The 15255-nt window shown below is 39.5% G+C and overlaps 1 protein-coding gene across 3 annotated transcripts in view; it reads right to left on the reverse strand.

The window, feature by feature from the left end:
• Nucleotides 1-15255, reverse strand: part of MSH2 (mutS homolog 2) — a 99317-nt gene that overhangs the window by 48308 nt on the left and 35754 nt on the right. For all 3 annotated transcript variants that reach the window (XM_050951798.1, XM_050951797.1, XM_050951799.1), the window contains 2 exons: nucleotides 8152-8351; nucleotides 149-258 (listed from right to left, as the gene is read on the reverse strand). In XM_050951798.1, the coding sequence (XP_050807755.1) occupies nucleotides 149-258; nucleotides 8152-8351 (310 nt within the window). The remainder of the gene's footprint in view (nucleotides 1-148; nucleotides 259-8151; nucleotides 8352-15255) is intronic.

The following is a 15255-nucleotide window of genomic DNA, read 5'->3' on the forward strand; positions in this document are numbered from 1 at the left end:
TCTAATACTGGTCTAATTATAGCAACTTAAGTGTTCTGTAGCAATAAAATATTTGTGTAGATTACACATTAAATATCTTAATACAAGAGTGAACCACACCAGTACAGGCCAGCAAGATGCTTCATACTTTAAAGAAACTATCCCGTACCTTGTTCATGTCTAAAGTTGTTTCTATCATTTCCTGAAACTTGGAGAAGTCAGAGTTGAGATCATTAAGAGGCATTACAAATACTGCCAGCAACAACATCTGATGTGCTCCTGTCAAAGAAAAAAAATGTGATAGTCATTATTTCTCTAAATATTCGGTTGAACTTACCAGTCTGAAGCAAAATAGCACCAGTATAAAACTAATGAGTTGTCAGTTTTCACTAAGAAACTGTGACAATAGTTATTTCACAGACTGCATTTACTTCAGAAATTCTTCCTATTTTTAGCTAATCTACCTCATTCCAAAGATGGAGACTAACCATTTGCACTCTCACTAGAGCAGTGGTTCTCAGCCCACGACCTGCTTGCGGCCCAATCAGCACATAGCTGCAGCAATATCCTCAGGGCCATACAGATAGTATATACATTGTGTGGATGTTGCCCATGTAACACAGACACCTCCATATGTGGCCCACAATGGTAAATAGGTTGAGTAACTCTCCTCTAGAGGTAATGTGAATAAACTGCATTGTTACCTATACTATGCAGCACTCAAAGTGAACATAAGCCATCTGAATACAACCCAGTGTTGCTGGGGGAAGCAGAAATTTCAAAACTGCTTTTGCTGAAATTTTAACCTCTAGAGTTACCAATTTTTAAGATGTATTAATTGAAATTATTTGAAAAATTCTATTATCTTTGCCCCATGTGAATTGTTTGTATTAAAAATAATATTTCACAAGTTAGGAAGCTTCCAACACTACAAGTTGTAACTCAGACGTTGGGCATCACTGAGAAATACTGTTAAAATATCTCTTCTTCACCAGTCTGCATCAGATCTTTACATCTGCTAATATTAATTTTGAATGGGAAGCCAATTCATTAAACATTAAAAAAACTGAATTGTAAAACATATCTATTTTTCTATAAGCATGTCCTGTATACATGATCTAACAATGAATACAACAGTCATAAGAGCAGATTCTACATCTTACACAAAAGCACATAGAATTTTAAACACATGAAATAATCCACAAGCAATGAAATACAAAAAGAGATAAGACTCCAGATTTATTGTTAGCACTTGCAGACATTTATAATTCTGTGAAACAGCATGTTTTCTGAGCTGCAACTGTGAGCCTATACAATAGCCAACTGCAAACACTTCATATCAGTAAATAAATGTTTACATTTTTGCAACCATGAGGTATATTTTAATCACAGCAGCTAAAGATACATCAGTATTACTAATAATATGAATTATCATAGACTTCTTCAAAATGAATCAGAGGCTGTAACATTGTAGAAGCTGACTCAGTATAGAATTCTGAGGTTTTCTTCAAAACAATCTACACCTTTCATGTTCACAAGTAACCTCAATGCATTAACAGGTAAAGACAGTACTACACTTCTACCTTGATATAACGTGATCCTTGGGAGACAAAAAAAATCTCACAGCATTATAGGTGAGACCGCATTATATCAAGGTTTTGCCCTCCTTGTTCCCTGACCACCCCCTCCAGAGACTCCCCTCCCTAATCACCCGAAGGACCTCACCCCCTTCCCAACCCCCCCTGTCCCCTGACTGCTCTGACCCATATCCACCCCCCACTCCACCCCCTGACAGGCACTCACGGGCAGCGGCGGGAAGCAGAGCAGCACGGCCCCAGTCTGCTCCACCCTGCCAGTTCCCAGCCGTGGCACTCCGCTTCCTGCCGTCGATGAGTGTGGGGAGGTTGGGGACAGGATGCCCCCTCCCCTGCACTCACCTGCAGCAGGAAGCGGAGTGACGTCGCCCCAGCCCGCTCTGCCTTCCTTGCTCTGGCCTCAGCCATGTCACTGGGGGGCGGTTGGAGAAAGGTCCTGCACACACCTACCCGGCGGGAAGTGGAGCACCACGACTGGGAGCTGGAAGAGTGGAGCTATCTGGGGCTGGGCTGCTCTGCTTCCCACTGCCGGTGAGTGCAAGGAGGTTGGGGAAAGGACGACCCCCCCCACACTCACCAGCGGCGCGAAGCAGAATGCGGCTGCCCCAGCCCGCTCCCAGCTGCAGCACTCCACTTCCTGCTGTCGGTGAGTGCAGGGAGGTTGGGGAATGGACGCTCCCTGTACTCACCTGCGGCGGGAAGCGGAGCACTGCGGTTGGGAACTGGTGGAGTGGAGCAGGCTAGGACTGGGCTGCTGTGCTTCGCCACTGCTGGTGAGTGCAGGGGGGGATCCCTTCCCCCAAGCCCTCTCCCCCGAGCGATATGGCTGAGGCCGGGGTGAGGGAAGCTGAGCGGGCTGCTCCTGGCCCCCCGCTAATCCCCCGGGCCACTCTGGGACTGCGGGGTCCCCAAAAGTGCCCTCCCACTGGTCCTGCCCCCCCGACCTTGGGAGAGGAGTCCCTGACCGCCCCCGAGACCCTCTGCCCCTTATCAACCCTCAGCCCCGGCCTGGTCCGGCACCCTCAAGACGCTGCTCAAAGCAGCGTGTCAGAGCTTTACCGTGTTATATGAGAACCTGCATTACACCAGGGCAGAGGTGTATGTACTGGCTGTTACCAGAACTTCCCATTTCCTTATCAACCTATTCAAAGAAACCCTAGTCTCTTCCCCTCCATATCACTTTCACACTCATGCCTCACCTCACCAATATGAGCCACTGAGAAGTAACTGACTACTGCCCTAAATGGTCTAGGTCTAGGATATGTTTATCACAATCATCCCACCCCTGTAATAGTACTGCAGTTGCCAACATCTGAAACTTGACTGGAACACCCTCCATTTGAAAAAGGTGGGTTACTGGCTCTGTTTTGATGCCCTCTCAATCCGAGAATCTGGATCCTCCCCCAGTTTCTTAGGCATGAACCACAACCCATCTTTTTGTCCTCAGGTATCTGAACAAGTAAATTATTTCATTTCCATAAAACCCAACACCACTCTTCCGTCTCCTGATTTCCTTGGAACCATACTGAGGGGAAGAAACTTATACACTTCCTCAGTGTCTCTCTTGTGGTTTGTACACTCCAGATCCCATTAGGTATTGAACAGCTTTTAGCATAATGGAGTGCACCTAAGGATTTACTGATTTTGTGTACTGGATTGTATTTGATCCATGACTTGGAGACCTCCCTGGGAATTGTCTACAGAAATTATCTTCAGGACTTGCCTGTGGGAGTGGTAAACTGAAGTTCCCCTTTTAATTCCCCTCCCTCCCCTAACCTGGCGCACGGTGCAGAACAGCAGCAGCAGCTCACATCCAATAAGGAAAAGCGGCAGCATATTCTCTGCACCTACTTCTGCCTATAATAGTGGCATGAACCAAGATAGTAGGCAGTGTCTTGGTGTCCTCCAGTCCCTGTTTGTTCTGCCTCCATTCATCTCCAGTGCTCGGTAGTGCAAGACTTGTAAAGGGAAAGCTACGATAGTCAGGCTCCTCAACCTGCAAGGGAACTTTTCTTAAAAGTTACTATTCCAAAAATATTCTCAGGTCCCAAAAGACTGCTTGACTTTAGCATCACAAAGCACATGCGGAATCAGGAAGGTGGACATCAGCAAAGTTCTCACCATTTTCTGTTAACTTAACGAGCTCTGCAGACCTTCACCGTCAGTATTCTGCTTAAAATGTCAACATTTTAAATTGTCTAGGATTCAAACTGCTAGAAAGTCATCCTAACCTTTTCCACAAATTGTTATTTAATAATGCACAAGTCTCTGAAGCAGTAGTAAATATTTGCTTCTTATACTTCATTCAACCTTTTTTTTTTTTTTTTTTTAAATAAAAAGACACTCCCTCTGCCCAGGCCAGCAAAGGCTAAAAAATGCACCAGCTAGGGGACTAGACAGTTCAGGAGATCACTATCAGCATTATAGAGCCTTTCAATCCTAAATCATAAACTCCATTCTATCTCAAGTGCATTGTGACCTGTCATGTCCATCTGAAGGCTATTTAATGGGCTAAGCAAAATAAGTTGTACGTCTCAGTGCACAGATGGCTACATCAAGTACCATCAGTAACACAACTCTCACTGGCAGGCCAAGAATAGAATGGGCTCAGAGATTAAGCTATTCTGCTTTCAATCTTAGTGAGTTTCAAAACTGACAGAGAGAAAGCTGGGTTTTTTTGTTCTCCTTTTCTCTTCCAGACTTATTTTTGCTTGGCTTTTGATTAAAAAAAATTGATTTTATATCTATTCCTGAGTAAAAGATTAAATCCTTTCACCAGCAGATTGCAGAGGTTGCAGAAATGGAAGACAGACATTTTAAATCTAACGAGTCTCTGCAAAACAACTTTGAAGAACAATGCAAGGGAGCACAGCAGCACAGAGAAAAGATATATGCACCATACATTGGAAGTATGAAGTGTGCTACTATTTTAGGTGGGGAGTTTGAAATCGTGGATTTATGGGATATTGCAAAGTCACACATTCCAGTCCATCCACAGTATGACTAATATGGAGGCAATTCCATTTCTCATTCCCAAGAACTGAAGGAACATGAATTGTGATTTTAGTTATTTATTTATTTTTAAAGAGAAAACTTGGAAGACAAACCTGAACTAAATTTGGAAAAATAGGATGCAATAAGGAGGTGGCAGGGATTAGATAAAGAGAGTCAAATAATTTCTCTTTTCTGAAAGTGGACTCATCAATTTTTCATGCACTGATTAACAGAGCAGGGGCACATACAGTGCCATAATCTCAGATACCTGAATACTTGACAAATCATCATAATTAAATTTAAGTAGAAGTAAAAATTCACTTTCTTTAAAAGAAAAAAGAAAGTTTAATGATGCAACTTAAATAATGAATTTAGATGAGCATGTTTTTCAAAAGTCTAAAGGTAAAATATGTAAATTCACAATAAAGTCAAATTTAAGATTAAGAAAATACTGGATTTCTTTTGCATATTAATGATATCAAAACAGATACTTTTAAAATTAGTTTAAATGAAAATTCATTTTCATTCTAGTTTTGTTACTTAAATCTACGGCATGGTGACACAAGGCTTAAGACACAGTGAACACTAAAAGCAGCAAAGAATCCTGTGGCACCTTATAGACTAACAGATGTTTCGGAGCATGAGCTTTCGTGGGTGAACACTCGTCAGATGCACGTAGTGGAAATTTCCAGGGGCAGGTATATATATGCAAGCAAGCTAGAGATAACGAGGTTAGTTCAATCAGGGAGGATGAGGCCCTGTTCTAGCAGTTGAGGTTTGAAAACCAAGGGAGGAGAAATTGGTTTTGTAGTTGGCAAGCCATTCACAGTCTTTGTTTAATCCTGAGCTGATGGTGTCAAATTTGCAGATGAACTGAAGCTCAGCAGTTTCTTTTTGAAGTCTGGTCCTGAAGTTTTTTTGCCGACACCCTGCTTTACATCTTCCAGGGAAAAGTAGTCACTGATGCCAGCTTAATGGTATGGCTGATATACTTCCCAAGAACCATTAATCAGGAAACAAAGTCCTGAAATGTGTCAGATTCTCAAACTTAACAGAAAACATTTTGATATTCCATCTCACAATGAGTTAAAAGCTCTTCCGATCTCAATAAACAAACGGATAGGAAAATAATCAGATCAAGACTGAATTACACCATCATAACAGAATTGCACTAACCGCAAATCATTATGGTAATGTTATGTTATTACAAACTCGTTTAAGTATCTCCTAAAATTTGGTAAAAGCAGTTACTTTCATACACATTACTTGGAGAATAGCAGCTCAGATGCTCTTTTTGATGCTCATCATTAAATGAGATATTCAAGCTAATGAAAGGAACTCCTAGGATAGACCTGCTTTCTCTCAGCTGTTTAAGATAAACTAAGATAGGACTCACAACTGATTTGTGGAATATACGGTGGTCTTAATTTACCTAGAGAAGGATGTCCTCACCAGGGCAGACCCACTCAAAGATGTAATCTCTGTTGAAAGTTCTCTACAGAGAGACATACAGGAGAGACTGTAACTCTTCTGGAACCACTGCTTATCACTTGCTTGTGTTTTGATTTTATTCTTTTCTTTATTAAAAAATACTTAGTTAATAATATTGAGTATTTTACTTGTCTTAGTTATGGTGTCCCATAAGGCATGGTAAGAACCCCATGAGATTAAAATAGTTGGGGCCACATCCCTTAACCGGCATCAATAGAGGCAATTAAGATTTGGCCTACTATTTCTCCTTTTTCCAGACTACAGATTTTAAGTAATTTGGAGGATAAAATTACGTGGTGTTCAGCATTTCTGAAAAACAAAACACCTCTTTCCCCTCTATATGCATAAATATACGTATTACAAGGACTTTACCACCATTTTGTAAAGCCTTGTTCTGTAACAAGGACATTTTTGGTGAGATTCTGAGCCAAAACCTACCTTTTTGGCTATGTAAATATATTTACTTTCCTAAAGGAAAAAATATCTGCTTTCAATATGATCAGGCAGATACTTAATATGGTGGCCTATATAATCAAAGTTTAATTTGTAGTAGCAATATGGATTTTCTACGTCATACAGAGGTTTACAATGGATTACATTTTACACTACATGCTAGGCTCATATCTGGAAGCCCGTTTTCCACATAATTGTGACAATATATCTTATTTTATGGTATTCGCCTTCCCTTTTCACACAGTACTACAATTTATCAAGAAAGAAAAACCAATTTTTGTTTATGAGTACTGAACATCTTCAGGTAATATCAGATAGAAATACCCAATTTCATTTTTCTCTTATTCATTATGCCCTATAGTAGCCACATTTTCTGGCTGAAGTAATACAAAATTCCATTCTAATAAAAATCAGAGACTGCCTACCTCACTAATTTTTAACAGAAAGAAAAAAAAAAAAAGTATGGCCAGTTATTCCACTAACATTTTCCATTTCTGGGAAGCTTATTTTTTGATTTAAACCCAGATTATTAAAGAGTTACTGCATTCTACAATTAACATATTTCCTTCAAAAAAAGGTCAACAATAAATTAAGTACAGTGTTAGTTTCAAACAGGGTGGATAAAAACCAATGATTTTTTAAAAAAATGTACATCGGATTTTTTTGATAAAATGCATTTTGAGGAAAAACCTATCTAAAAGATACATTATAGTTGAAAGATATCTCATCATGGAATAGGGATTATAAATTCTAATTCTATAGCATGAGACAACATATTCATGTAATGTTTAAGAAAAGTTTTGTAAATAAGTTCCAATAGTTCATGGATCAGAGACCCCAATCTTATGGGGTTCCACGGGCTTCTGTATAGATTATTTAGGTTAATCTTTCTATCTACGCAATGGGACTCAGAGCTCAGTCTATAAGATACCATCAGATATGCTTAGTTTTGCAGCTCTCAAAGTGGATTTGTATCCCCAGAGATAACATGTCTATTAAGAGCAAAAATGTGATTAGATAGATAGATAGCAGACATCAACCCTATTGTCCTTCTGCAAATGTGTGGGCTACGTCCCGCAGCTCCCATTGACTGGGAAAGGCGAACTGCGGCCACAGGGAGCTGAGGGGCTCCATGCCTGTGGACGCATCAGGTAAACAAAATGACAATGTATTAGATATTCAGTTCAATATTCCATAGAGTTTAAAATCATCACATTTTGGTGTAGATGTTTCACTTTTTTACCAAAAATATTCGGCTTATGAACGAGTATATATGATACATTCTTTTATTTATTTTTATATTTCGAGAGAGAATTCTAAAGACAGACTGGTTTATGGGTTATTTCTCCCTAGCAGGCAGGATTGAACTTTCCATCTTGGCTACCTATCAGTTAAGTGTTTTTCCAAAAGGGATACTACATGATTTGAGACATTTTATTTTCTATTCACTTGCTAAAGTCATCTGAAAAGTAACTCTGATGTTCTAGAACAACACACTTCAAGTTCCCTTTCAGTTTTACTCCCTTCATCAAAACAGGCTACCATAATCATCTTTTGAAATCCATTCTCTACTTCTTGCCAATATCAATATGTCACAAGACATAAAACATTTAAAATAGAGGGGCAGGAGGCATGTTACCTTCATGTTTTTCCAGTGCCTGTACAACATTAGGCAGTTGGTTAATAGCTTGATACATTCGGTAACAGTCCTGCAGGGTTGCTACTTGTCTTTGAAATTTCTTGGCTAGCCGGTTGAGATCTGGAAAACGACGTAGAAGCTCTTCTTGAAGGCACTGCCGTAGCTCTGTGTCTACCACAAAGGCCTCAACCAAATTTAACCTACATAAAAGATCAAAAGAAGAATTATTGCAATTAGGCAAGACTTTGTTATTGGTGGATCATAATGGAAAGCTTTACTGAACTGCAAAAATGGAAGTGCAGAAGGCCCTTTTAGTTTAGTTGCACCCAATACCAATAAACTTTTGGTGTCAGAAGAACTAGTGAAATTATGACATTACATAAAACAAGGCCAAGTCTTGTTGGGCTTAGGTTGATTTTCATAGAAGTCGATTTTTAGAAATCGATTTTATATAGTCGATAGCGTATGTCCACACTAAGAGCATTAAGTCGGTGGAACGCGTCCTCACTACCATGCCTAACATCAACTTACGGAGCAGTGCACTGTGGGTAGCTATCCCACAGTTCCTGCAGTGTCTGCTGCCCATTGGAAATGTGGGTTAAGCTCCCAATGCCTGATAGGACAAAAAACATTGCTGCGAGTGGTTTGGGGTACATTTCATCAGTCGCCTCTCCCTCTGTGAAAGCAACTGCAGACAATGGTTTTGCGCCAGACATCAGGGCGATTAGAAGAGCAGCTCCAACAGACGCTTCATCATCATGTCCTTTCCTGGCCTCTGCCACTGAATATCTCCATGCATTAAGCTGTGCCCTATCAATGCGAGAGGACTGCATGAGCTCGGAAAACATGTCATCGCAAGTGCGTTTTTTCGCCTTCTAATCTGCAATAACCTCAGGGACAGAGATGATAGGGGGAAGAGTAGAAACATTCTACGCTCTGCGATTCTGGGGGGACTCAATGGTCACCTGTGATGCTGAGTTTGCCACACTGACCGAACAAGAAATGAAATTCAAAAGTTCCTGGAGCTTTTCCTGTGTACCTGGTTAGCGCATCAGAATTCAAAGCACTGTCCAGAGCGGTCACAATGGAGCACTCTGGGATAGCTCCTGGAGGTCAATACCGTCAATTTTCATCCTCACTACCCCAAATTCGACCCAGCAAAGTCAATTTTAGTGCTACTCCCCTCGCCAAGTACAGAAGTCGATTTTAAGAGCCCGTTAGGTCGATGGAACAGAGTTGGTTGTGTGGACGCATTCATTTTTAAATTGACCTACCGTGGCTAAATTCGACCAAACACTGTAGTATAGACCAGGCTAAGCAAGTGAGGTTTTTTTTTTAGTCCAAACTACATAAAAGGTTTTTTACAAGGAGGAGGGAGAAAAATTGTTCTCATTAACCTCTGACAATCAGCAATGGGCTTAAATTGCAGCAAGGGCAGTTTAGGTTGGACATCAGGAAAAACTTCCTAACTGTCAGAGTGGTTAAGAACTAAAATAAATTGCCCAGGGAGATTGTGGAATCTCCATCATTGGATATTTTTAAGAGCAGGTTAGACAAATACCTATCAGGGATGGTCTAGATATTACTTAGGCCTGCCATGAGTGAAAGGGACTGGACTAGATGAACTCTCATGGTCCCTTCCAATCTTATGATTCACCTGCTGCGATAAAGGTGAGAAACTTCACAAGACACCTGAGATCAACCCTTACTCCCACAAACCACAAAATAAGTCCTCCAGCTAAATTAGGGAAGACAAGATTTGCCATTCCTAACATTTCTAATAAGCAGGAAAAAAGCCACTTTGAACACAAAACAAAACTTAAGCCTTCTTTACAAAACAAAGCAGCAAAACAAGGACACAATCCCCTTTTTGGAAAATCCTTTTCAGTTCAATTAAGATGTATAGCAACTGGAAGATAATTACTAACTTCACCTTTGTATTTTAATTACTCAACCAACATTATTTACTTTCCCAAATTACTATCTGTATTTCAAAGCTTTTACTGAACCTTAATCTACAAAAGTGCTGTTTCTTCCAAGAATTAATTTCATAATTGATTAAATGCATTCACACATAAAGAATTAGTCTGACTGACACTTCAACTCTGTAAAATCAGCATGCCCACTGACAAGTTTGTTATTGTCACACTAGTCTTCATTTAAAGTGCGTTCAATTAAAATGTACTCATAAAAGACCGTTAGAAAATCAGCAAGGTAACAGCAAGCAGTTTCCATCCTCTTGTATCAGCACAATATCTGGGAACAAGAAAATGAAATTCCAAAAAGCAGCTCCTCCTTTTTTTTCCCCATTTTTGAAATTTTGTAAAAATATGTAAAATATTCTTAATGTGCTGTAAAGCCAGCAGAGGTTCTGCCATCTTATGACAGGTGATGGAGTACTGGGTTATATTTTTCCACTACACAAGGTAATATGGTATCTATGAGTTTCTTTTGAGAATAGTTTTTACTGTAGTATTTGTCACTCCATTGGCATCTTTATATATTTTGTATATTCTTTCATTTGCAATGAAAAAAACCTATTTTTCCTCCCTGTACACTGAACTATTCATCGGTCACATCAATAATCTGTTAGGTATAATTCTTTGTTCTAACATGCCTGAGCTATATAACATTTTATTTACATTATGTAGGAGGACAGAGTTGACCTACTTATAAGGACTCGATATTGAAACATAACGCAGCTGTCCTAGCTTCTTGTTAAATCATATCATCATGTAAGTGGACAGTGACTAGGCTGCACCATTAATATTTCTTTAAGAGGCATGGGGGAGGAGGAAGGAACAGAACTTTCACTGCATTACTGCTATTGCTTTGCAGGCTTGCAACATACTATAATGGTTTGAATTTCATATTATTAGGTATCTTTCAGCTAGCAGTATTAGAAATGTCACTTTCTTAAATAAAGCTTAGCTTCTAGAGCAAGATCTGCTGGGAAATCCAAGATCTAGGGAATATAAGTTTTTATTAGGGCTGTCAATTAATCACAGTTAACGCACGTGATTGACTCAAAAAAAGTAATTGTGATTAATCGCACTGTTAAACAACAGAATACTAACTGAAATTTATTAAATATTTTTGGATGTTTTTCCACATTTTCAAATATATCAATTTCAATTATACACTCTTTAATCTGTGTTGTAGTGCTCACTTTATATTACAAATGTTTTCACTGTAAAAATAGTAAACAAAATAAATAGTATTTTTCAATTTACCTTATACAAGTACTGTAGTGAAATCTCTATCATGAAAGTGCAATTTACAAATATAGGATTTTTTTGTTACGGAACTGCACTCAAAAACAAAATGCCAAACTTTAGAGCCTATAACTCCACTCAGTCCTACTTCCTGTTCAACCAATTGCTAAGAGAAACATGTTTGTTTACATTTATGGGAGATATTCCTGCCCATTTCTTAATTACAATATCACCTGAAAGTGAGAAGAGGCATTCACATGGCACTATTGTGCTGGCATCACAAGATATTTGTGTGCCAGATGAGCTACAGATTCATATGTCTCACATGCTTGGGCCACAACTCCAGAGGACATGCTTCCATGCTGAAGACGCTCGTCAAAAAAAAAAAATGCGTTAATTAAATTTGTGACTGAGCTCCTGGGGGGAGAACTGTATGTGTCCTGCTCTGTTTTACCCGCATTCTGCCATATATTTCATTTATAGCAGTCTCGGATGATGACCCAGCATGTTAGTTTTAAGAACACTTTCACTGCAAATTTGACAAAACGCAAAGAAGATACCAATGTGAAATTTCTAAAGATAGCTACAGCACTGGAACCAAGACTGAAGAATCTGAAATGCTTTCCAAGATCTGAGAGGGATGTGGCATTGAGCATGCTTTCAGAAGTCTTAAAAGAGCAACACTCTGATGCAGAAACTTCAGAACCCAAATCACCAAAAAAGAAAATCGGCTTTCTGCTGGTGGCATCTGACTCAGATGATGAAAATGAACATGTATCGGTTTGCACTGCTTTGTACTGTTATTGAGCAGAACCCGTCAACAGCATGGATTCTTATCCTCTGGTATGGTGGTTGAAGCATGAAGGGACATATGAATCTTTAGCACATTTGGCATGTAAATAGCTCGTGATGCCGGCTACAACAGTGTCATGAGAATGCCTGTTCTCACTTTCAGGTGACACTGTAAACAAGAAGCAGTCAGCATTATCTCCTGCAAATGTAAACAAACTTGTTTGTCTGAGTGATTGGCTGAACAAGAAGGAGGACTGATTGGACTTGTAGGCTCTAAAGTTTTATGTTGTTATATTGAATGCAGGGCTTTTTGCACATACTTCTACATTTGTCAGTTCAACTTCCATGATACACTATTTGTATTAGGTGAACTGAAAATTACAATTTATTTTGTTTTTTCACTGTGCAAATATTTGTAATAAAAATAAATACAAAGTGAGCACTGTACACTTTGCATTCTGTATTGTAATTGAAATCAACATAATTGAAAATGTAGCAAACATCCAAAAATATTTAAATAAATGGTATTCTATCATTGTTTAACAGCGCGATTAATTGTGCAAATAATTGCGATTAACTTTTTAAATCACGATTGTGATTAATTTTTTATCGCTTGACAGCCCTAGTTTTTATATTTGAAGATTTCAATGAAGACATTTTTATGTTGTATGAAGCGTTCTATCCAGATTGTTCCTATAAAGCCAAAGTGTTATACTGAACCTATTGAACAAAATCAATGAGCCACTTTGAGGAATGTATCTTAACCTTCATTCCTATTTCTTGACTCAACTATTACTCTTCATAAGTTTAGGCCACTAGACTATAAATGAGGACACGCTCTTCGATGTCCTGGAAAGGGGTGTGTCAGGGGAAGTTGGTACATAATTTTTATTGAAAAACAAATGAGTTAATGATATATGTTAATCTTCCTCTTCCCTCCCCAAACCAGGTTATTAAAAACTTAAGCACATAGCCAGAGACCATATAACAGGGACTGGCAACCTTTGGCACGTGGCCCACCAGGGTAAGCCTCCTGGCAGGGCGGGCTGGTTTGTTTACATGCTGCGTCCGCAGGTTAGGCCGATCGCGGTTCCCACTGGCTGCGGTTCACTGTTCCAGGCCAATGGGGGCTGCGGGAAGCGGCGCAGGCCGAAGGACGTGCTGGCCACGGCTTCTCACAGCCCCCATTGGCCTGGAATGGCAAACCATGGCTAGTGGGAGCCGCAGTCAGCCAAACCTGTGGACACGGCACGTAAATACACCGACCCAGCCCACTAGGGGACTTACCCTGGCAGGTCAGGGCTGAAGGTTGCCGATACTTGTCGTAGAATATCAGGGGTGGAAGGGATCTCAGGAGGTCTTCTAGTCTGTCCATTCCAGGCTATTTTGTCCATTATCATCCCAATAGTTAAATTTATAAAAACATGAGAATCTAAAGTTCACAGAGATGTGTAATGGGGAAGAAAAAAAAAAAAAAAAGCAGATTCCTAGACCAACGGCACATTTACAAAAATTTCAGAGACAGCAGCCATGCCTCTTTCATTGGAACACTGATTGGAATTTACTGAAAGAATATTAGGCGCAACATTTCCTTTCGGCCCTATCTCCAAAGGAGAGAGACACCAACACATATAATACACACTATATGGGGCTCCACTTTGGGAATATTTGGAAAATGAAGCTTGTGCAGAATGCTACAGCCCATGTATTAAGTAGAGCTGTCAGATGCATCTCTTTCCAGTACTCCAGGATCTGCACAGGCTTCTGTTAAGCTTCCAGGTAGAATCTGAGTAGTCTGTTTTAATCAATGAAGCAGCATTGCATCTCCCATCCTGTCAGCCATCCACTCATTCCCTCCTATTGCTACTGCTCCTCATTCCTGACCATTTCCTCCAGCATTCCCAACATTCATTTCATGCAGCTTCGTGTCCTTCTGAAACAACTCAGGATCACTACTCCTCTGTAGTACGTTTTCCTTTTCCCACCATTTGAGAAAAGACTAGTATTCCTAGCCCTTATTTGATGTCAAATTTGTATGTAATGCATAAAATACCCTTCTGTGGGAGCATTTTCAGCACGTGTACGTGCAACTTGCAGGTTAACACTTTTGTTTCAGATGACAGAACATTTTTTAAATTAGTAAGCTTCGTCATCCTGCCATAGTGACAAAACCCATTATATCCCCCTCTATGGGCAGATCAGTAATCATTTAGTCTTAAAGGATGACCTGCAAAGGATTTTTGTATATACAAGTTGTAACAAAACACGATAGTCTTACAGTGTGACCAGATAGCAAGTGTGAAAAATCGGGACTGGGGTGGGGGGTAATAGGAGCCTATATAAGAAAAAGCCCCAGAAATCGAGATTGTCCCTACAAAAATTGGGACATCTGGTCACCCTAGTCTTAGACTTGTATGTAGAAGCTATTTTCTACAAAGTAAAAAAGTATGAAAAGCAACAATTCAAGCAAAAATCACTTCAAGTTGTGTAATGCCAATAGATTTTATACCATTATTCTGTGACACCACTACTACACAGGCTGCTGGAACAATGTGTATAGTGAGAGTGCTGAGAGCGACTGAACCAAAATGTAAACCCTGTATATGATGGAAACCACTTTACGTCAAGGGGAAGCACTCCTATACATCACCTATGTTGCTACAATCAGTCCTTAAATATTATATAAGGTTTTGTGCTTTGAAATAAGTTTCTCTAATTTCTGATTGAGTTTGGAGTCTCCAGCAGAGGGCAACACTGTTATTTACATAAAGATTAAAAAATCAGTCTCATGTAGTATTTACAATATAGTATCCATTAGCTATTTGTTGAGTACTTTCAAGATGAAACACTTGAGAATTAAGTCTCTACTAAGGTTTCTTATTTTAAGTCTTTATGCCAACAACTGAGAATACTGTTTCTAAATACACTCCACACATACATGGACAATTTAGGATATCAGAATGTTGCTTCTAAGACTTTAGAAAGTTAAAACCAAGTTTCATTAGTGCTGACAAAATTCTTCAGTATGCAATAACAAACAGAAGCCATCACTAACATTATTATATTGTGGCTATAGACTGACATGTAAATACTTATG

Source organism: Gopherus flavomarginatus, chromosome 4 (genome assembly GCF_025201925.1).
Source record: "Gopherus flavomarginatus isolate rGopFla2 chromosome 4, rGopFla2.mat.asm, whole genome shotgun sequence".
Taxonomy (NCBI): domain Eukaryota; kingdom Metazoa; phylum Chordata; order Testudines; family Testudinidae; genus Gopherus; species Gopherus flavomarginatus.